The following is a 24372-nucleotide window of genomic DNA, read 5'->3' as shown; positions in this document are numbered from 1 at the left end:
CATGGAATATGAGTGTCAGTTGTGCCTTTTCATGCAGTTTAATTTTTTTCGTCTAGTTTCATTAACATTGAAGCTTGCAGAAAAACAAAAACAAACATTTTTTTTTTAATTTTTTGGTTCTACCAGTGAAATTTTCTGTTTGGTTGCTGTTTGAATGAGAAGCCCTGGGCCCGAATGTGTAGCAGATAGGATATACAAGCGCCGTCCTGCTGACTCTGTGCCACAGTTTTTTTAGATGATCAGTATTGGAGCAAATGTGTTGTGACAATCACAGCGCAACACCAACCGTGTCACAGCAAAGAAGTCCGTGAGCTGACTTCTTTCTTAAGTTAACGGTGAAGTATTAGTTAACTGTGCCCCTTTTTACAGTTCATTTTACTGCTCATTTGGAAGGCTTTCCCATGGATATTATAAACGTGGTCAACAATCAGCAAGGTTCTTGAAGGACAATACAAACACTAAGGTAGCACTTGACCATAAGAAACCTATGTACCCGTACTATAACCGACTGCGAAGCATGGAACTACATTCTGTTGTGTATTATGCGGTGTACACAGAGCATATGATTGTGCCTTAGCACGCCTCATAGCTTTCGATGCACTGCAAATTGCTTTGAGTATAGATGGCACTAGTTACTGTCCTGCTATAGGAAACTATGCTGCCTGCAATAGCATTGTCACTGTATCTCAAAGGGTCGCTATCACTATCACATGGGATAGATCCAGTGTGCTTCATCCTTGTCAGCTGTGCTGAGGTGCATTGTTTAGCCGGTTTTGCTGGCATTGTGCTTTTGGCCGCATTAAAATTGCATCGCTGAAGAAGTGTGCATGTGAATTTTGAACACATGGCGTGCGGTTTTGTTCAAGGCTGTTGTCAAGAGCAAGGTGACTGGAATTTCAAACAATAATGAATGGCACGGAGGACGACTAGCTTTGGAAGAGCGCCGATGAGCCAAGCTCGCCAAACGACAAGCAGAAGTGACGAGGACGACTGAAGAGAAGTGTTCATAGTCGGCTGCTAATGGCTGTGTTATTCTGCACAGCAATATCATCAGAGAAAAAAAAAAAAAAGTGCAGGCCTTACATGAGTAAACACGGTATTTAGAGAATGTAAAATGCACACGTGACAAGCTCCTGAAAAGGCCATCACATTTGCTTTGGTTCCTCTGAATGCCAAATACATTATTACAGTTATTCCATTAGACAGTACTAGTACTGCACGAGCCAGACACTGCAACAGCTGACGTTGCAGTCAGAAGACAGCTGTGCTTGTAGGTAAGCCAAATCGCTGACACCCATGACCCAAGATGTAGCTCTGTCCAAAAGAATCCTCGGGCTGTCTGCGGACTATCCGGGCCCCATAAATCGAAGAGGCCCAATGTATGCCCACATACCAGAGTTCCCTTTAATGGTTGATTGCACTAGCTACACATATTTGCATAAACAAATTAACACTGCCACGAGCAGCCACAAGCTTGCTGGTGTCAATCTCAAATGCATATAGGAACATGCTTTTCTTCATGTGTTTTAGTCTAGACCTTCCTCCTTTGAACAGAAAAGGATGCATGTGAAAAAAACTGCTTATAGCTGAACCTATAGTGGAACCTCATTATAGTGAACAGTACATTCTTCTTTCTGGGGTTTTACATGCCAAAACCAGTAGTGAACAGTACAAATCAAGCAAATTACTTCGATATAGTCCAAATTACAGTGAACGCTCCTTAAAACAAAATCTCCTTATTCAAAGTTCTACGAGGTCCCAACCACAGTGCATGCCTTTTATACCAAATTATTCAAAGTTGAGACGTGCCAGACGTCACTTAGTATAAAGTGTTGTTGTTGTTAGAACGTTTATTAAAATAATCATAAAAAGTTTCCGCAAATCCACACGAGGCAGCTTGGTGCAGCGTACACAATGACCCTTTGCTTTTCTTTGTGTCAACCCAGACAGGCAAAGAGCACTGCGAAGGCCACTCTGTTACGTGGTGGCAGCTTCTTGGGACTTCAGTTGCATCACATAATCATAACCGATAAACAAGGCAGCTGCTGATAAACATCAGACTCACGTTGGAATCATGTCGCTCCTACTGAACGCAGTTTGTATGTACCATTGAGGACAAATGAAACATGAACAAGAAATTGTAAAGTAGAACCCCTTTTACAAGTGACACGAGTGTAATTTTGTACAAGCTGACATCATGCGAAGTCTTGGAGACAGGAACAAAATAATGCGTTTTAATTTGCTTTAATTTGTTCTCGTTTCTATATGTTCTTGAAAGTACATTTTATAAGCCTCTGGACTGTTAGAGAGCACTTCCCGTATTACTATGGCTCTACTATAAGAGCCTCGGCTTTTAGCAAAATACAGTAAAAGCTCGATGATACGAATCTCACGGGGTCACGAAAAATATTCGTATTAGCCGAAATTCGTATCATCGAAACACAATTAAATCTACTGTCGAATCTCGATAATTCGAACTCGAAGGGGCCAGAAAATTTGTTCGAATTAAAAGGACGTATTTTTGAAGTATTCGTGCACCATAGCACGATGCACGAACGGTGCGAGTCGTGAAATATCGCGGCGCTCAAGCGCATAGGAAGCGCGGGCCACGAAACTGCCCACGCCGGCTAACGGTCGCTTCCCGATAACGACAGAAAACGAAGCTTCAGGGAGCGAGCGGGCGGCGCCGGCACACGGGTGCGCGCGGAGACCGTCGAAGGTGAGGGAGGAGGGCGGCAGGGAAGTGGATTAGGCCGCGTCAACTCCGCCGCTTCGGTGGCTCCCCTCGCCCTCCCTCTCAACTCCCTCGTAGCTCTCTCACCTTCGACTCCGTGCGCACATCTCCGTGCGCGCCCGCCGCCGTGCTGGCGCCAGCTTATTTTAGCAGCCCCCTGAAGTTTTGTTTTCTGCCGTTATCAGGAAGCGAGCGTGGCAGTTTCGTTGGCCCTACTGTGCCTCCACCGCTGCTTCCCTCTGCGCTGCTGCCGCAGCGTGCAAGGTCAACATGTGACCAGAAAATAGAGGAGAAGGGTTCACTGCCATTTTATCCGCGTGGCTGAGACGTCGGCACTAGTGTGTGCTAGAATACGGTTGTCTAGAACACTCTAGTCGGCACGTACACGCTTGTTCCGGCGCGATGCAGAAACGGCGACCTTGCAATTTGAGAGATGGGGAAATTTCTGCCGCGGGTTCTTTTTTTTTTTTCCCCCGTTCCTTCGCGTGCGGCATTGAGGGGTCTCTCCTGAGCTTTTGCTCTATGGCGGTGTTGGAGCAATGCCGGTCGGAGGCGCCGCCGCGTTATTTGGCGCGCTGCTAAGAGCATTGTCGGTACACGGTATGTTCGAAATAAGCGTGTTCGAATTAACGAGATTCGACTGTAGCTAAATTAAAGAGTCAGAGGTGAACTCACTCAGGCACATGTACGTAAAAAGCATTTATTTTTTGAAGCGCCACCGCTTCAAACTCTTCGCGCCCAGTCGCGGATTCCGCGTTGTCCGGCGCCGCGCCTCAGCACCAAAAGAGAAGGAGAGAAAGCGCGTGACTGCGCGCTGTTCTCTTTAGCGGCCGTCGGTGGGGCGGCGTTTATTCGTATCAACCGACGCAGGCTGAAAATCGATTCGTAACACAACCGTTCTCTAGCACGTTGCAAAGTAATGGGGCTCGGCCGGGACCACAGAAAAATTCGTATAATCCGGAAATTCGTATTAGCCGTGATCGTATCATCGAGCTTTTACTGTACCACTTACACAAAGTTCATTTCCTGTCCCAATGATTTCGTTATGATATGGGTTTACTCAATTTACATAAACTTCACCAGAGATTGATAAGCTTTTATCAGCAGTTGGCATGGAAATAGAAGGAGCCCTATGTGGGCGATGAAGTGAGCTAGAGACTATGCAATGCAACACTCGTCCCTTTTGTGAATGCTTCACTTGCCAGTCAAACTAGCGGCGACAACTGCATGCAATACAATATTTAAAACCCATTTGCTTTCGCAGCTGGCGCTGAGCTGGCCAGGCCAGAAGAGGCCAAACTTCCGGCCATGTGCCGGCCACGTTTAGAGTGGATGTTTTGACAAGTTTTTCATAGATGGCAGCACACTGCAGGCTATTTTCTAGTTGTTTTGGGTTTCGCACACTAGATGGACATACCTGTCCACACTTTCAGCAGGAGCTGATAACAACACAATGGAAAGCTTCCCGTTTGCCAAACTCTGCTCTGTTGTAGCCGTTACAACTAGAGAACCAGGTTCAAAAAAAGCATACAGGCTTTTGAGTGGGCTCTTCTATTTCAGCACTGCTTAGTTTTCAAGGGCCACGTCAGAAAGTTTAAGAGGCATTCTGATTGAAAAAAACGCAAAGCTGCGCTGCCTCCCTAGATGCCTTTTTTTATACTCATCTTATACTTTTTTTCTTTTCTTTTGCTGCTTCTGAAGTGGAAGCTTATTGTGAACAAAATTAGCCAGACATTTTGTAAATGAAATGCATGAAGCAGATTTTAGAACGATTTTCTGAACGAAGCAGGAAAATGCAATGTGGAACACCTAGCGCGGCGGAGAACCGAACGAGTGAAAGCAAAGGGGTTAATGAGCCCAACATACTCAGTATTACGGTTTTGTGCTTGAATGCTGCTGGTTACAGCAACTGCAAATGTTAATGTGTGCTCAGAGTTTCCAGCTCTGTTTGACCATAAGTAAAGAGTTATCGGCAACATTTGCACTGAGTGTGGTTCAACATTGCTCCATCCGTATTCAGTTCACAGTACCTTGCATGACATTCATGCAAGAGCCGGTGTCTATCCATGACTGCTAAGGGCCCTGATGGTAGTAAATACTGCAGTTTGCATATCAGGAAATAAATTTTTTGATTGATTGATTGAAGCTGATCCTGCACCCATAGCTGATTGGTAATTTTTCTATATCAGGGATCATACGGCTGAGTACTTCACATTTCAACTTGTGCTGAACATTCCTGTAGCCCACACAGTGTCATGAGGCACCAACCAAAGTATTTTTTTCTGGCAGTTAAGCTGTACATCCATACCATAGGAACAGGAGCTCTGTTCCTTGGCATTATGCCTGCATAGCTACAGTGGTTGCTGCAGCAATGACCAGAAAATCAGCATGCCAGGCAGCATTTGCTGAGGAGACTATGTGCTAGACATGGCAACCCACAAAAGATGACACACCACTACCAAGTGTGTTGGTGATACAGTCAGTACAGTAATTCTACCAAGGTCTTCTACATTTGATGGTACAATCTTAGAGGCCATAGCTGAACCATCATGCTGCAATACTGGTATGTGGTATGCACACCATGGAGCCTACAGCACGCTGGATTCATACATCAGGGAGTTGCACACAGCTGTTGCACCAGCACTTCTGGCTGGTGTGCTGTGGAGAAGCCTGACATGTGTATCCAGTATGTGCCTATTCCAGCACTGGGGAATTTAATATACCGTATTTATTCGAATCTAGGCCGATAGTTTTTTTTTTCAAATAATCATATACGAAACTCTAGGGTCAGCATAGATTCGAGAATTTCAAAAACGCGACAGTTTTTAACTGAAACAGATAAATATGATGCATAGTTAGCGCCATCTAGAAGTCAGTTTCGCAGCCGCTACTAGCCGCGCCAGTAGCCAACTGAAGTACACGGGCGACGCCGCCATTTTGACCTGTGTCGTATCGGTAGTATCGGTATGGTGTAGCATCGGCGCGCGGCATGGTGTTATCGTAATGGCACCGAACAGGCGATGCCTCTATAGTGTCGCTTTCTAACTAACAGTTTTGCTAGCTGCAGAGGCATCGTCAAACGTTCAAGCCGGGCGGGACTTCTGCATCGATGAGAAAAACGTCTGTCGTTGGAGGGGGCAACGGGAGAAGCTTTTTGCGTGCACCGCAAGGAGGATGACATTTGCCCAGGAACTTTGATCGTGCACTCCTTCAAAAAGTGCAGCATCTCTAATGCGCTTGATGGTACTGAATATAGTGCACTGTTTGAAAATGGTAGCGATAAGGAAGATAGCGACAAGCTATGATGAAGTAGAATGAGCTCGGCACTTTCATATTCAATAAATGCTGTTTTCATTTTATGAACCCGGTCCTCGCTTTTTTGTTCGGCCTACATTCGAGGTAAGTTTTTTTTTTTTTTTCTGGCTTCGGACATTAAAAGGGTCGGCTTAGAATCGGAGCCGGCCTAGATTTGAGTAAATACGGTATCCATGTTCACTATAACAAGGCTCGACTGTAGGTTTGAATTCTTTAGAATAAGGAACAAAACAAAAACAACAGGTAACGTTTTTTTTTCACAACAATCACCTTCATCAGCACTGCTATCATCTGATGTGCTGAAGTCTTCTTCATAGAATGTGTTTGAATCTGAAGTGCTGAAGTTGTCGCCATCTGTTGGGTGCTTCTGAATCCTCTTCAGCATTCCTGCCTGCAATTAAAAAAATGGATAAGAGCAGCACATATAGACCATACACGACAACACTACAGTTAAAGATGTGCACTATGGGCCACTTCTGTGCAATGACCACTATGCCTACATATAGCATTTTTGAATAGAGTAGAGTTCCATGAAACAATTGCAGATACCTTGCAAAACCGCACCTTGTAAAAATTGCGGGAAATAAGTGCGGCCATTACACGAGTATATACGGTAACTACTTCGTGTCAGAAACAAATTGTACCTATATTTTATGACGCCGTGAGTGGCGATACAGGCGAACACCTCGACCGGGGTGATAGGAGCAGCGAGAAACCGGCCCGAAGGCACCCTCTGCGGAGGCGACAGCAGCAAATATCACACCCCAGCTGCGCTGTCATTGATTGCAACCACACGACGGTGCGGTTCTCAGATAGGTTGAATAATGAAAAACCTGCCCAGTTTGTTGCACGCTGGGCGACCGCTCTTGATTGTGTATGCCTCTGACTTTTTCCTTGTTCATGTCGGATCTAGCGGCCGGAAGAGATATCACACGATTGCAGTTTGATGTTATACTAAACAGTGGAGCCAAAAGATTGTGTTTTCCAGGAACGTATTAGCCGGTAAAAAAAGAAAGCAAAACTGTATTGGGTTATTTCTTGCATTCTTGATCGTGAACGTTGGCGCTGAAAATCGTACAAAATGGGATCGTATCACCGAGGTTTTACTTTACAATGAAACATCCACTGGAGAGAAATGCAAGAAGAGCACAAAAACAGCAAACAGAGAACTGTGGGCATTAGCTATATCCGTGGCTAAGGCAGCTCTGTTCAAGATTATGACGATGATGGTATGCTTTAGGTTTTGGTTTCATTTTCACTACTGAGGCAGCATCGATGGGAGGAGGTTTTCGTTCTTATGCTTCATTTGGCGCAGACTCCGCGCAATTTTCAGATAAAATGCAGTTTTGGAGCAGGATGGCGCAAAGGTTAACTCTTTGTGCAATTTGGTGCACTTGGCGCAGCTGTTCCACCATTGCACGTTAGTCTCTGCAAGCTATGAAAATGCTGGACCACAGTAACTATTTTTTAGACATGAAACATGCTGTGCACATTGGCATGCAGTGTGTGCAGATGCACCCTGATGAGCACGTGAAGCATGAGGCAACCCTGCTGTTGCTGTGATAAGCCCAATTCACTATAAACAAAGCCACACGCATGATGGCATTTTATTTTGTGCACAGGAATGTCACAACTATAGCTAGTGAGAAGTCAAGAGTGTAATAGCTCCTCTCATAAATGTATGTCATGCTTTCTTGTACTCACTCTACACTAAAATAAGCCATCCTTATGCTTCAATTCAGGCTGGTGCTCGCAAACAAATATGCAGCTTTAGAACAAGAAGATGAAGATAACATAGAGGTAATGAACGAAACTGTAACTAGGCTGATCTCAGAAGCAGCAATTGAAGTGGGAGGTAAGGCACCAAGGCAACCAGTAGGGAAGCTCTCCCAAGAAACAAAGGACCTAATAAAGAAACGACAAAACATGAAAGCTTCGAACTCAAGATATCAGAATTTGCTGAACTGTCAAAACTGATCAACAAGAAGAAAGTAAGGGATATTCGAAATTATAACGTGGGAAAGATTGAGGAAGCCGTAAAATATGGACGCAGCATGAAATCAGTAAGAAGAAAGCTTGGCATAGGACAAGGCAAGATGTATGCACTGAAAGATAAAATGGTAATATCATCAGCAATTTCGATGACATAGTAAAAGCAGCGGAAGAATTCTATACTGACCTGTACAGTTCCCAAAACAGCCAAGCTACTTTCATTCGAAATAGTGATGAACCGGATACAGAAGCTCCTTCTATAACTAGCGATAAAGTTAGAAGGGCCTTGAAAGACATGACCAGGGGAAAAGCGGCTGGAGAAGATGGAATAACAGTACATTTAATCAAAGATGGAGGAGATATCATGCTTGAAAAGCTTGCGGCCCTTTATATGCAATGCCTCACAACTTAAAGTGTACCAGAGAGCTGGAAGAACGCCAACATTATACTAATCCATAAGAAGAGAGACGTTAAAGAATTGAAGAATTACAGACCCATTAGCTTGCTTTCAGTATTGTATAAAATATTCACTAAGATAATTTCCAATAGAATCAGGGCAACACTTGACTTCAGCCAACCAAGAGAACAGGCTGGCTTCAGGAAGGGTTATTCTACGATGGATCATATCCATGTCATCAATCAGGTAATCGAGAAATCTGTGGAGTACAATCAACCTCTCTATATGGCTTTCATAGATTATGAAAAGGCATTTGATTCAGTAGAGATAAAAGCAGTCATAGAGGCATTGCGCAATTAAGGAGTACAGGAGGCGTACGTGAATATATTAAATATCTACAAGGATTCCACAGCTACCTTCATTCTCCACAAGAAAAGTAGAAAGTTACCAATCAAGAAAGGGGTGCAGGCAAGGAGACACAATCTCTCCAATGCTATTCACTGCATGCTTAGAAGAAGTATTCAAGCTCTTAGACTGGGCAGGCTTAGCAGTGAGGATCGACGGCGAATATCTCAGCAACCTTCGGTTTGCAGATGACATTGTCCTATTCAGCAACAATGGAGACGAATTAGAGCAAATGGTTGAGGACCTTAATCGAGAAAGTGTAAGAATTGGGTTGAAGATGAATATGCAGAAGACAAAGATAATGTTCAATAGCCTGGCAAGGGAACAAGAATTCAGGATCGCCAGTCAGCATCTAGAGTCTGTAAAGGAATACGTTTATCTAGGTCAATTAATCACAGGGGACCCTGATCATGAGAAAGAAATTTACAGAAGAATAAAATTGGGTTGGAGTGCATACGGCAGGCATTGCCAAATCCTGACCGGGAGCTTACCACTGTCGTTGAAAAGAAAAGTGTACAATCATTGCATTCTACTGGTGCTAACATATGGGGCAGAAACTTGGAGGTTAACAAAGAAGCTTGAGAACAAGTTAAGGACCGCACAAAGAGCGATGGAACGAAAAATCTAAGGAGTAACCTTAAGAGACAGGAAGAGAGCGGTATGGATCAGAGAACAAACGGGGATAGACAATATTCTAGTTGACATTAAGCAGAAGAAATGGAGCTGGGCAGGCCATGTAATGCGTAGGATGGATAACCGGTGGACCATTAGGATTACAGAATGGATACCAAGAGAAGGGAAGCGCAGTCGAGGACGGCAGAAAACCAGGTGGGATGATGAAGTTACGAAATTCGCAGGCGCAAGTTGGAATACACTAGCGCAAGAAAGGGGTAATTGGAGATCGCAGGGAGAGGCCTTCGTCCTGCAGTGGAAATAAATATAGGCTGATGATGATGATGATGCTTCAATGTTGATGTCTTATATGTATTGTTTAATGTACCATTCAAAATAGCAGAGTGGTATCGAAAAAAGAAATAAAAAAATTGCAGTTTCACTTGAAGGCAAAGCATTGTAAGTGATAGCAAGGTTTTGTGCTGTGCTCAAGCTCCTCACAATGTGTTCTAACAACATTCGGAGGCAACATGGCACAATGCAGCATGCGAGACAAATGTTGCTGTGTATCAGGGACAACGCCCTGGTAGATAACAGGTGTCACAATGCTGGTGCGATGAACAACACTGGCTCCGACCCTACAGGCGTCGCGCTTCAATGGTGCATGAGATGAGACCAACAAAAAACTGTCGGCATTTGTGAGTGCCCTATGAAAGGATTCTACACAGATTTACCTTGACACTTACTGTCCGTTCTACTCGGACCAGTATAGTCTGCACCATGGTGTATATGCACACAGCTGCTCCAAAAAGAAATTATGGGGTTTTACGTGCCAAAACCACAATATGATTATGAGACATGCCATAGTGGGGGACTCCGGAATAATTTGGACCACCTGGGGATCTTTAATGTGCACCTAAATCTAAGTACACAGGTGTTTTCGCATTTCATCCCTATCGAAATGCGGCCGCCGTGTCCATGATTCGATCCCGCGACCTTGTGCTTAGCAGCCCAACACCATAGCCACTAAGCAACCACGGCGGGTACACAGCTGCTCAGCAGGAATGCCAATGCGTGTGCACGCAACCCTCATGCCAGCCGCAGAAGCCCGAATGCTGCCCTGGCTCTGGTAGCGCCAACTGAGCAGTGTATGATGGTGCATCCACTTAGCTTCGTCGCTTTTGCTGCCAAATACACTGCACGTCTCTGAGACCCCAAAGTCCTCTACATGCGGGCCGCGCATGCGTATCAATACTGTGACAGCATGACGGCAGCTGTGCCTTGAGTGTATAATTGCTATCGCAATAAACAAAACAGAACTTATTTCAGGAAGTGTAGCCCCTTCCCCTGCCATTGCAAGATGTCCATCCCTGCAAAATGTTTGGGAAGAACACTTGCATTTTGCTCATGCAAAGAAAATTTGAACATGATGGTGCAAACCATCCTGTGGTATAAGGAGCTACCAACTTTTCAAATCAGAAGCATGCCCTACCTTGCGGTAAGAAACTGAGACGAGGTCGAAGAGCAGGGCAGGTAGGTTTAGCTGCATGAGCACCCTGACACATTTCCATGCAGAGAAAGGTGTATTGATATTGCCCAGGAAAGTGAGGATGCGCTCATCTGCACGGCTGGCCTCCCGGTCGCTCTCTTCAGGTGCCGCACCGGCTTCCAGCCGGAGCTCACCAAACACGCTGGTCAGAAGTGACAGCACCTGGTTGGCAAGTGCTACGGGCAAGACTCCAAAGCCCTGCTGGCTGCAGCCCAAGAAAGAATAAGCAAGTCTGAGTGAAGCTCTGATAAAAGCAGCATGAACTGAATGACAGATATTGCTACGAAAGCCCAAGACTGCATACAGCAGACTGCAACTAACCAATTTGACTTTGTGGGGGATGTCCACATTGGTTTAAACTTGAAACAGTGCACACATACATACTTAGGAAAAGCGACAGAGTGAAAGAGTGCCGACTTCCAACTAGTGCTAAAATTTAAAAAATTAAATTCTGGGTTTTACGAGCAAAAACCACGATTTGATTATAAGGCACCCCGTAGTGGGGGACTCCGGGTTAATTTTGACCACCAGGGGTTCTTTAACATGCACCCAATGTACAATACATGAGTATTTCTGCATTGCACCCCCACCGAAATGCGGTCCAACTAGTTGTATTTTTTATCAGAAACTGAATATATACACTGGCAAAATAATGTTGAAGGAAATAAGGCAAGGGGCTGGTATATAAGGAGAGTGACTGATATATAAACTATCAGTCCCGTGCCTTGTTTCGTTCTTTTTTGCCAATGTATATACTATTCAGTTTTTCTGAAGTATGTGTACACTGTAAACACATTCAAGATGCAAAGTTACCAACTTACCCAATCTGCAACACCCTGTTTAAAACTATCCAAAATTTTGACCAACCAATCCATTTAAAAGCAACCAAATAAGGCACTTATAGCAAAAGCACGCAGATTTCAGCCAGGTAGAAAAATGGAACCAGAGATCAGAAAAGCCAGAGCTCCGTGATTCATGCCAGCAAGCTTATGCATTATTTTCTGGGATCAAATGCCCATTAAACTGGAAGCATCTGCCTGCACGTTATTTAATCTGGTTGAACCACCAAGTGCAGTGAACACAGATTTTCCCAAATTGAGTGGTGATGAGTAATGTGAAAACAGTGCTTGTGTAATCGCCACTCAAAAGCAACTGTGGGAATGATTTCTTGGTTCTTCTTTCCCTTACATTTTCTGTAATGTGCATGCAGGGCTCATGCAGAGGTCATATGTGGAGGCAGATGCAACAAACAGTCTCATCTTTGTCCAGTGGAAGGTTTACATTATTTATAAAGTGAAATAAACAGTCTGTAGGTAAGCATAAAATTAAATTTGCTTCAATTAATACCACCATTCTAATATTAACAATGGACAATGACATTGGCCAGCTCATTTACAATGATATATACACAGTACCATAAGTGTCGATCACAGAGGGGGGGGTAAGAGTGCTCATGCCCCTCCCTGAACTCGCCCACGGCGGGGAGCTGTGTCTCCTCGAGCCGGAAACCTTAGACAGCCCCATATACCCGCTGCATTTTTTTCTCGACATGCATACTGCTGTAATCTTGTCACTCAGAATTCAAGGCGCTTCCCTGGGTATGTCATTATTAAATAACCTACCTGCAGACATCAGCAAGTGTTTGTGAAGTTTGCAAGAAACTGTTTAAAAAACTTCACAGCCCTTTAACATTGTTTGTTTGCTCTAGATCACTACCAAATGCATTTTAGGATAACAATTTGCAAGAACAGCAAGTTCAAAACAGAAACCTCCCTTCAGTGGTTTACTAGCACCCATCAGTTAACTTTGATTTCACCAGGAGGTCAACTATTCGGCATATCTTCATTTGTCCCCCGCATCAGCGGCTGTCACGCGACTTCCGGGAGGCACAAGCGCGATGGCGAGCGCGTGAAGCCCGTTCTGACAGCCTTGCATTACAAAGTTCTTGACGTGAAACTTGGTGCATCAAATGTAGGCACTAATAATTATGTGTAAAAGGAACAGTTAGGCAAGCATTTTCTATGAATTAACTTTCTACTACTGTCTCCGTTCTCTGCAACAGTCGCTCAGAAAAAGTGTTGTTCAGGGCTCTTAGTTCGAATGTGTGTCCTATATAGTATATATGTACAGTGGAACCTCGATTGTACGACTGTCAGGGGGCCACACAAAACCGTCATATAATCGAAAAGCTAAGAATATAGGCAGTGACGCTCAGTCTTACCCAAAAAATGGGTACAGAACGCCTGAACGAGCCCACGGCACAAACCTTCATTGCTCCAAGAAAGATAAATTAAGTTATAAAAAACATTACCGCATTTATTCGATTGTAACGCGCATATTTTTCATGATTTTCGTTGTTTGAACTCGACCGAATAATGGCAAAATTGACCATTTTGAAACAAATGTTTTAAATCCCGCAATTTTTAGCGTTACGTTAGCAACCTGTAACTTTACGTCTCAACCCAATCTATAGACAAGTAGACCGAAGTCGGAACTTGTTTTTGGTTGCAATCGACGCTGTTTTCGCTGTTCTTGTGACTGGTTACGATGCTGCAATACCCTACGGCCTTTTGCGGTTGGACTCCATTTATTCGCGACGTTATGGCGACACAGCACATTCGGTACGACGGCCGAGAAAGTCTGCCGCGGCTCGGTTTCTCGACGTCAACGAGTGGATGATTTGCGGATGGCGGGACCAGCGGCAGGCCCTCTTAAATGCGAGGCCAGTCCGAAAGACTCAGTAACTTGAAGTGCCCTGGTACTTACCACGATTGAAATGGTTGTGCGGTTTCTTAAGTACTTAAATCTCAAACAAGCTCGACGGCACGGACGATGACTTGATTCTCGGGCGATCACTTTTGGAGATAGTTTTGCTTTCGCGAGACTCTGCTTGTAAGGGTTTTGGCGCTGATAATGTGCTTAGGACAGCGCTAGAAACACTTGTTCCCCAGGGACGCTTTCAGTGCCAAGTCAAACGAAATTTCGCGCGAAACTATTTACGAAAGTGGTCCAAGGAAAGCTCCGTCTCCTCTACAGATGACGATGATGAGTGAAGAGAACTAGATTCTAAAGTGTGAATCCTCGAATAAAGGTACCATTTCTTTTTTCGTTCATCTCGCGTTACATTCACGGCTTTATTTTTATTTTGCGTGACTGGAAAGTCGCCCCTCACGTTACATTCCGGTAAATACGGTATTGCACACCCATCATCAGCCGGCTGCAGTGTGCTCACATGTGTGGGGTCTGATACATGTTCTTGGGACAAAGGAAGAACACAGTAGTGTAAACAATCAAAAGGCATTTATTGCTCCTTTCATACACTATTGCACGCTAGCCGAATTACTACGCATAGAACATTGACATGGGCACGCGACAAATCAAGGAAGTCCGACTGACCGCGACCAGATAGCGAGCGAATATGTTCGCCTCATGCTATGACACCATCACCTAGTCGTTCACGTGTACGGTCACGCGAACGGTGGCATGTTCGAACGATCCGTGTTCGTCCATACCGGTGCCCTGCTCCTAGCCACGCGAGAGTCTCGCGAAACGTGGATCGGCGCACGCGCGGGACGTCCGCATCGCCCATTGACCCCAACCCGAAGAGGAAGAGTCTGACCTTTTGTGCCCAAGTAACCTCGCCGTTAGGTTGCGTTAGCGCACAACACTAACGCCATCTCTCGTAATACGCTGCCACCGTAACGCCACGCGGCGAAACCGGATTACAGGATATGGGAGCCATGCAGGGAAAACAACATCAGGGATGCGTGAAAGTCGTGCATCCCCACATCCCCCCAACCTTAAATCACTACACATACTCTGGCGAAACATGTCACATGGTCTATCAATGCGTGGTCGCGAACAAAAGTTAGTACATGCAGCAGTGGCCACGCTGAGGAAATGTCCACGCGCTATCCACAATTCACATGTGCTCCGACATTGTCTCTGGGGTACACCGCTGGCGTCTGTTGGTCACAGCAGCAACTCTGCAGACTCGATGGCCTGACTCCAGGCCAGAACTCCGGAAATGGCGGCGCAGAAGTTGGCACGAGCAAGTGTCGCTCGCGCCGACGCGCCCTGCTGGCGAGAGCCACAGTAGCAGTTGGTGACTGCCGGCTCTTTTCCCAGCCACCGAGGGAGGCGAGCCGGACACAGGCGGCCGACGAAATCGCTGCGCCAAACTGGTCACAGGCATCTGCATCGCCTGGGGTAGCTCGATTGTCATCCGGGGCAGCAGCACAGACGATGTGCAGGTGACAGCAAACCAGGGGTGACTCTGCTCAAGCTGCGTACACTCTATGCACTCGACAAACACTAAAGTAGTGCAAGGGAGAGGAATTCGGCATACGCATCGCCCACGTGGTACGATGTTCAATTCGGCTAGCAAAATTTCAGGCATCTATTCAGATGCTAAGTTCATGTGAACAAAGCTCGCTTTCTTGAGTCGAACGAGTAATTTCAATTCGTGCAAGGCTAACTAGAATGAGGGGAAGCAAAGTACGACACCTCAACACCATGGTCCACCAGGTTGTGTCAATCAACGTGCGACAGGTGGCTTTGTAAAGCCTTAGATCTAATGCGTCGCTACGCTGACAACAACCGGCATCCAAAAACAAAAAACAACACCCAAAATGGGAACAAGAACAGGCAGCCACGAGGAGACGTTAGCTCTGTGAGGTGGTCCTACCCCGCTCGGTGCACACAGCATCCAAGTTGACGGAGCCCACCATCCTAGACTGTGTCGGAGCGCCCGGTGCCAGGCCGCAATACCAGTCAGCCCGTAGCGGCACCTGAGGCCAGCGGCCACCCGGCTCCCTGAGCCGCGACTTCCGAAGTCAAAGAGATGGAAGAAGCTATTTACATAAGAAATTCGGACCACCCACGAGGCTTCCGTACTGACTCGCTTCAGGCTTGCCAATGCTCCGCGAGCGCTAGGCCTCGCTTTCCTAGGATGCAGACCACGTGGCTCTCGTACCGACGAGTGTACTTCAACAAAACACTCGCGAAAAGGCTTAGCATGTTGAAAAGTTCAAACATGCTACAGCAACCGTCGCCTCGCTCAAGAAAGCACGCCGCTGACGCTAGCAATCTAAATCCACGCTAGGAATACGCTTCGGTTCAAAGAAAGGTTGTCTCGAACCGAGCAAAACTGTCAAAATTATCGTCCGATGCCCCAAGAGGTCCACGTTGGGCAGCCAGATGTGGGGTCTGACGCATGCTCTTGGGACAAAGGAATGACGACACAGTAGTGTAAACAATCAAAAGGCATTTATTGCACCTTTTGTACAGTATTGCACGCTAGCCGAATTACTACCAATAGAACATTCACATGGGCGCGCGACAATTCAAGGAAGTCCGACTTACCGCGACCGGATAGCGAGTGAATATGTTCACCCCATGCTATGACATCATCGCCTAGTCGTTCCCGTGTACAGTCACGCGAACGGTGGCATGTTCAAACGATCCGTGTTCGTCCATACCGGTACCCTGCTCCTAGCCAAGCGAGACGGTCTCGCGAAGCGTGGATCGGCGCGCGCACGGGACGTCCGCATCGCTCACTGACCCCAACCCGAAAAGAAAAGTAAGCCCGCCATTAGGTGGCATTAGCGCGCAACACTAGCGCCATCTCTCGTAATACGCTGCCGCTGTAACGCCATGCGGGGAAACTGGTATACAGGAGACGGGAGCCATGTGGGGAAAACAACATCGGGGATGCGTGGGAGTCGGGCATCCCCACACATGCCAGCCTGCGTCTGCTTAGCCTTTTTTTTTTTTCTTTCCGACGGTACCAGAGAGGCGTTTGTACAAGGCGGGGTCGGCATAAAATTGTGTCATATAATCAAGGTTTTTAATACATTATTTCCATGGGCACTTTGCCGTGACCAAACTAATTTGTCATAAAATGCAGATTGTCGCATACCGGAGGACGTATTGACCCTTTCGCAGAGCATTTTGTTCTAAAGAAACGATATGGCGTTTTCGGAGGCACGCTGTACGTCACCTCAGCGACCACGCACGAGTACGAAACCAAAAAAAAGGGATTTAGCCCCGGTACGTTGGCAAGAGTGAGTAATGCATGTTAAACAATAATAAAGGGAGGAGCGCCGCTTCCTGTCATAGTAGGTTTCGCACCCAGTATCTACACACGTCTACCCTAATTTGCACAGAAACTTATGCCCACTCTTTCACCAACGTGTCTAGAATAAGTGAATGGGCGCACACTTGAACATATGCGCACTATATACACATAATAAATGACTGTACTACAACAATAGATACACGAATGGTCGAAGCTTAATGTTTCGTGACGGTCTACAAGAGTAAGCGAGTTACTAGCGATAATACGTCTTTGGTACAAGGTATTACAATGTATAGAACAGCTATGTTTCAAGCCTTGTGAGCAGCAAGAACAAATTTAATGGAACTGAGAACACCCGCCAGCAATTAGGCCGAAAATAATTGGATAGTGACCACCCCGAGGAACTTTACTGAGTCTGAAACATGACAAGCCGCTGCTCCAAAATATTTGCCAAATACAGAACGAAATGCAAAACACACCAATTCTGATTCAATTCATGAGCAGAAAGATTGGATAGCTTGGAATACATATTTAGCCCCGCTTTTAGAAGAAGCACCATATACACTGCTCGTGCCATTTGGACAAAGCTTAACCAGCTCCGAAAGCGCTTTTGCATGTTCTCTGAAGCTGTGACCAAAGCTTCGTGTCGTCTACCCAGTCACAGTCTATGATATCTCCTGAAACAGAGGTTTGCTAAGCCGCACCGGCATCATACACATCCATTGTAAATACGGAGGCAGTTGAGGCCTGGACGCGTGACCAAGTGATAAAACATCGGGATCGCCGCGAAAAGGGTCAACAATTAAGGTTCCACTGTACTTCATGAATACTTGGTCAGAAATCACCTTAAAGGGGCCCTGAACCACTATTTATAGAAAGTCAAGAAATGCATTTGAAGTTTAGGCTATTTCAGAAATACTTTGCCATAAAAACTACTTCAATGCGTTCAGCAGAAGCGGAATTATTGGCAATCAAAGGTCACGTATGAGCTTATTAGCGGTGCTTCCATTCCTTCTTCAACGCCTTGCACTGCAAAGGCTACGGCAGAGCGAGGCGTGCCCAGAACGCTTCACCTGCTGAACATCACTGTGGAGTGCAGTTCAAATTTGATTTTGGATGTTCCCGTAGATGCCACTACTTCCAATTTTGGCGCTTATGACGCGTCAAACGCGATTGTCCTCAGAAAGCCACAGTGCACTGAGCAAGCGGACTTGATGTGGCACCCCACGGTGGCCGCGGTACCTACGCTACGCAACCGTTCACAGCTACATGCAACTGTAGTGCATATGGCAGCATTTGCTTTGTGCATGACAGGGCTTGAGTGTGCGCTCACGCTCATATGCTCTAGTCTGGTCGTGCTACGTGGTGCGGACTGGCTTTGTCTTGCACCAGCTTGACAGATGGATAGTAGCCACATCCAACTTGCACATTTTGAAGCCCTATCAATAGCTCAATGCGAAGCGAAGCCTTCTAAGGCGTCTAACCAGAAGGGATCAGGAGTGACCAGGAGTGAGTGTGCACTGGCAAGCGTGCGTGTGGTCTGACCTTAAGCTTTGCGTGGTTCGAGGCTAGTTGAGTGTTCAAAGCTAACAAAAATTAGCGAGACCTGACGGCTATGACACCAATAAGCAGGGTAGCCAAAGCTTAATTCCTAGGCGGGTGGCCGTGGCCGAGTGTGAGCAGATGATAGTTGGCTTCTTCCGGAAGCGTGTAATTAACGAAATTCAAACGCAGATCTTCTCTTACTGCAGCCCATTTATTAAAGGGGCCTTGAACCACTCCTCAGGCTCGGTGAAATAACATAATCCACAGGTAGCATACGCTGCTGTGAACATCTCAGCCAAGTTTTGCTGTCGTAGGCGGTGCTTGGAGCTCGCAAGCAGAGCGCAAGTCACCTTTCTCTCAAACGATCTCATTTTAACAGATGCCATGATCCTCACTCTCTTCTGTGTGCTCTATTACGTAATAAAGCACATTCCAATACACGGCTGTGATTGGTCGCCGCGGGAGGCCGCCACAAGTCTACTGGCTGCTCGCTGTGGACAACCGCGTTTGGCTTACGTTCAGCGAGTCATAGGCACCAAAATCGGAAGTCCGTCTAGGTTAACTCGCTGTGGACATTGGCGTTTGGCTTACGTTTAGTGCATCGTAGGCACAAAAATCGGAAGTTGTGTCGTCTACGTTAACATCCAAAATGAAATTTGAGCGGCGCGCCACAGTGACATTTCGAAGCCGGAGCATTGTGGCCCCGCCCCACTCCACCGTAGCCTTTGTAGTGCAAGGCATTGAAGGAGGAAGGGGAGCACAGTGGAGGTCGTATTTGATTGCCAATAACTCCGCTTCTGCTGAATGCATTGAAGTACTTTTTGCAGCAAAGTATTCCTGAAATAGCCTATTTTCACTTCAAATGTCTTCCTCCACTTCGATAAATAGTGGTTCAGGGCCCCTTCAAATTGCATCAATAAATATAGACAGTAACAGTAGAAGGAAGCGCACTGATCCAAACACCTTTCTTGATTGATGTCAGCTACTGGCCAATAGCAGCTGCGCATCGGAATCGGCTATATTACGAAATAAAGCGTCCCGAAAAGAGTGAGGAGCAGGCTTCTGCTGAAAAGAGCATTTAAGAAAAAGTCACTTCATGCACCTCTTGCGAGCTCCACGCGCCGCGCATGATTGCAACATTTGGCTGAGATGTTCACAGCAGTGTGTGCTATCTGCGGATTGTGTTTTTTTGCCAAGTCCGAGGGGTGGTTCAGGAACCCTTTAAATAAATATTTTGCGGTTGAGAGGAAGCTTTAGCTTGGGATCAAGTCCAACTTTGCTATTCAAATACAAGTAAAACGCAGAAATGCTATCATGAGACACATGCTGGACCTATTCGAATAAAAATGTGTTCTCCTTAAAGAGTTAAACTCCAGCAACTCTAGGAAGCAGAATTTTGATTTAGGACCTCAATTTTATTCCGAAAATTGATAAGTCAGAAAAAAATATAGAAACACGAAGTTTACAAAACCATAACTCTGCACCAAAAAACATAGTGTGGTTCTGTAAATTGCGTCTATATATATGTTATAGCATCTGAAATGAACAAATTTTACATACGAATTTACAGCTTACATGGAATTATTACAGTGTTAACGAGGGTTTTGCAAAAGTGCTACTCACAAATTAGCGGAATATTTTAGAGAGGTGTATCATACATCACTTTTGTACATCTTAGATGTATTATTTAACAGTGGTTCTCAAATGGGGGACCGCAAACTCCCTGGGGTCCGCGAATACTTGAATATTTTCTAATATTAATTTTTAATATTCGAATTCGATTTGAAAAATAGATATTCAAAAATGGTTCAATATTCGGTTGGATACGAATATTCTAATGAAATCGAACATATTGTTGGCTGTGCGGGAGCAAACACCGTTCTTAGCATTTGTTTCTATCTAAGAATATTGGGGCGACATTGTGCGAAGTTTGTGATAATTTTGTGCTGGTGGCGAAATTTCACCTGTAAAGCACACTTAGCCACTGAACGTCTAAACTTTGCGGGAAAGCCAGCCTCTCAGTAGCAAGGGGCCCAGGTTTGCCCACAGCGAGGGTGCACCTTTTTTTTTTACTTTTTTAGCGCCACCCTCAATTCTGAGTTTATTGCTTGACAGCAAGTGCGATGAGTGATGAGTAGCCCAGGGTGATATGCCTCCGAGTTTACGGGCATTTGATGCGGTATAATAAGGCACAGGCTGGCAAAGACAGCTAGTGGGAATTACTAAATTTTCCAAGTTAACAAGAGCCAAATACACAATGTTTTAGTATAACAGCTTACTAGTCTAGCTTTGTAACATTCACAATGTAATTGCAATGTTCCAACATATCAAATTAACCCAGCTTGCAAATAAATGCATGTGCATATCATTCTTCAATATTCGATTCAATATTCGAAGCTGTTACGTTCGGCGACCAGCGGGAGGCTGAAAAGCCGTCCCGCCGGGAAAAGATCAGCGGCGCCACCATGTCTCTACACCTTGTACAAAGAGTACGTGTCTCGACACTATAGGAAGAGGAGGCTCTTGGAAAAGTAGACGCGTTCTCACGGCCGCTCGACAGACCAGCTGGCCCATTCCAGGAACAGAGGCGTCAGTTCAAGTCAGGTGCGAAGCCACCTGTCCACGAGTGTCCCCTCCCTTTTGTGGGGAAGTGAGCAGTGTGTGCCCGAGGGCACTTCTCCGAATGTGGTCCGGCAACGAGGGCACCGGGGGATTATGCGCACCCTCGCCCTCTACGCAGACCATCGGTGACTTTCGACGCTCCGATTGGAGGATGGTGGGACCACAGCTTGGACAGAGGGGTTTTAAGGGAGACTTTCGGGGCCATCGAGAGTGCTCTCCCATCTGCCGAGTGCTCTCCCATCGGCCCTGAGATGTAGCGAGTGCTTCGATGTAGTATGCTCCGACCCAGTCAAGCTAGACTGATGAGACATACCGTCTCGTTCTCATACTCGTGATGTAAATAGTGTAAATAAACCTTGTACTCTTCGTTCTCAATGAGAACATGTTCCTGCCTTCAAATCCGTCGTCAACCCCAACAACTGGTAGCAGCGGCTGCGTAGGCAAGACCCGCAGTCTTACGTCGAACTCGGATAGACCACGAGTCTCAAACCCAACAAAGCTTAAAGGGCCCCTGAAACGGTTCGGACAAATTCAGTAGATTAGATGCGTAGGGTACAGCTACAGTAAAACATTCGCACCACAATTTGTGTGAAGCATCTCATATTAAGAGACCTACGGACGATTACAAGTTACCCTCCTCCATAGCCATGCTTTTCCTCCTCAACTCACTTGCCGAGCGAACTTCACTGGCTCTGCGTCATGATGCGACGTCGTGACGTCTACTGCCAGTTGCCTTGGAGCCAGCATGCGAAGCCTCTCCAATCTCTCTGCTAGCAGCCTGGCCGTCGATCACAAGCGAAAGCTCTTCAAGCAGCGTGTGTTGTGAGCGCTTTGTAGCAGCGCCGAGCGTGTACTACTATTGCTGTAATGAAGGAGCTTCAATGCAGACGTACTTGAGCGGCCTGATCGGTCTGCATGGTCTAGGCACCTGCTGGCGCAGAGCTTAACCAGCCAAACAAATAGCTAATATTGGTGTAACCAAGTGTAAAATGTAAAACATATTAAACATTTCGAAAAGCATTGTTTTCACGATTACGCTCCTGCCAAAACGTACAGCAGCAGCAAAGCAGAATACACTTGATTACTGCTACATTAGTTCTGTGTTTGGTTGAGCTCTGTGTCACCAGGTGGCTGCACTGTCCAGGCCATTCACATTTGCACCTCTGCTCATCCCGTAAAACGCCCAGGTGCAGTCATCTGGTGCTTTCGTTTACCCGAATACCGGACACACGAAACACTACAGTGGTATATACGTAGTAATCCTTCGGTGTGAAGTGACGGCTGCAAATGTGTAGATGCTGGCGCAGATCAGATATCGACAACCAGCGCTGCAGCCACTTCACTCGCATGTTTGCCTTGCAGAAGGACAGGATGTCGCAGCTTGACATGTCGTCGATCGCTATGTTTGTAGCCCGCAACACAAGGGTGAACCATGGTGCTCGCGAAAAGACAGAGACCAACACAAACCGCGCCACTCGATTCAATACGGAGCACATTCTAACACAAGTAGACGACACTTGCTGTGTACCGGAAATGTTTTCAAGGTTGTAGTGATACGTTGTCCTTGTGCATTCTCTTTGTGCTACTTTCTTTTCACAGAAACAAATTAAATAACATTTCAACTATTACAAATAACATTTGTTAACTATAATGTTGGAAAAATTATCGATGACGCGCCCTGGGCAGCCAATCGAATAGCTAATGAGCACTTAGATGCGTCAATTAATGATCAGAAGGACGTTTGTACAAAACCCCTGTGCATCCAATCGTTTATACAGTACGTTTGTACAAAGCCCTGTGCATCCAATCGGATAGCTTGCCGTACTGACGTCATGTGGCCAAATCGCCTCACCTGGTTAGGGCGGCTAAAAACTCAGCCGATCGGCGTGCTGCGATCGGTAGCAATGTACTTTTTAAAACTTTATAATAAATTATACGCTTTACGTGGAGCACTCAGATGCACCAATTAATGATCAGAAGGACCTACCCTAATGACTCAGTACGTTTGTACAAAATCGTCAAAATCGTTTCAGGGTCCCTTTAAGTATTCGAACATTTTGGTATTTGCACACCCCTAAAAAAAAGATTTAAAAATTGAGCTTTCTTTTTTAGCCTTGACTCGTTCCCAGTTCCGGGACCTGCTCCCGGAACTGCGGCAGCAATTCGCAAATGATAATAAAAGTAGCAGTTTGACCCAAAAGGCGAAGCACTGACTGGGATAGCAAATTAGTGGACACCTATACAAAGTAAGGATAGTAGTTTTATCGGCTGTATAAACTTGCAAACATAGGCATACTGACTAAATTAACAAGCATAGTGTCACACATGCACAAGCAAACATGAACACATCTCACTCAATGACCACGGAAACTCGATGTCAGAACGCTGGGGTGAGGAAGCACTGCAGCAGCAGCGAGCGAATTGACCTTTGTGCTGCGTCTCGCATCAACGCGAACTATGGTGCGAAAACACAGTGCACGGCGGACTGTGTCCTCAACGCAGATGGTTTTCAAGATAAAGCGGCCTGGAGTAGAATGTGCCCCCTCCCCCCGCCTCACCCCCAACAGCGTTGCGCACAACGGAAGACAGCGCGCTTCCTTCCCACTTCCCTGGAATGAACTACCACTGCAGGTGAAGATACCGAGACGTGCACCGAGACGTGCACTTCCCGCCTGGTTCTTTGGTGCTTTTATGGTCTCCGTCGCGTCAGGTCGGCCTGTCGAAAAACTGCTGTCTCGTTACACGGGCCCCTACCGAGTGCTTCGTGCCGTGACTCCCGTCCCCTACGAGATGGCCCCTGATGTCCCAACTGCTCCCCAGTCCAGTGATATCGTGCACGTTACACGACTGAAGCAGTATTACCCTCCCAGTGATGACATTTAGACGCTCCGGGACGTTGCTTCTGCCGCCGGGGGATTATGCTACACGCGTCTGGTATTTGGTTGTTTGAACGATGCGCGCGGGCGCCATCACTCGAGAAAAGAAGAGGAAGAAGGAGCTGGGCTCGCGCTGCGAGTTTAACCCGTCAGCGCTGCAACCGCTGTTGTAAATACAACCTGTAAATAGTTGGTTGTCTTACTGACTGGTCCTTCGCGAAACAATATTACAAAACAAGTCAGCTT

General features: G+C 46.1%; 1 protein-coding gene across 4 annotated transcripts in view; it reads right to left on the bottom strand.

The window, feature by feature from the left end:
• LOC119436549 (E3 ubiquitin-protein ligase UBR4-like) overlaps window positions 1-24372 on the bottom strand; it is a 465665-nt gene that overhangs the window by 361111 nt on the left and 80182 nt on the right. For all 4 annotated transcript variants that reach the window (XM_037703422.2, XM_037703424.2, XM_037703425.2 and 1 more), the window contains exons 10-11: window positions 10948-11209; window positions 6320-6440 (exon numbers count right to left, since the gene is read on the bottom strand). In XM_037703422.2, coding sequence (XP_037559350.1) covers window positions 6320-6440; window positions 10948-11209 — 383 coding nt within the window. The remainder of the gene's footprint in view (window positions 1-6319; window positions 6441-10947; window positions 11210-24372) is intronic.

Source organism: Dermacentor silvarum, chromosome 1 (assembly GCF_013339745.2).
Source record: "Dermacentor silvarum isolate Dsil-2018 chromosome 1, BIME_Dsil_1.4, whole genome shotgun sequence".
Classification (NCBI taxonomy): domain Eukaryota; kingdom Metazoa; phylum Arthropoda; class Arachnida; order Ixodida; family Ixodidae; genus Dermacentor; species Dermacentor silvarum.
The sequence above is the reverse complement of the archived record's forward strand: the minus strand, read 5'-3'. Positions and strand labels throughout refer to the sequence as shown.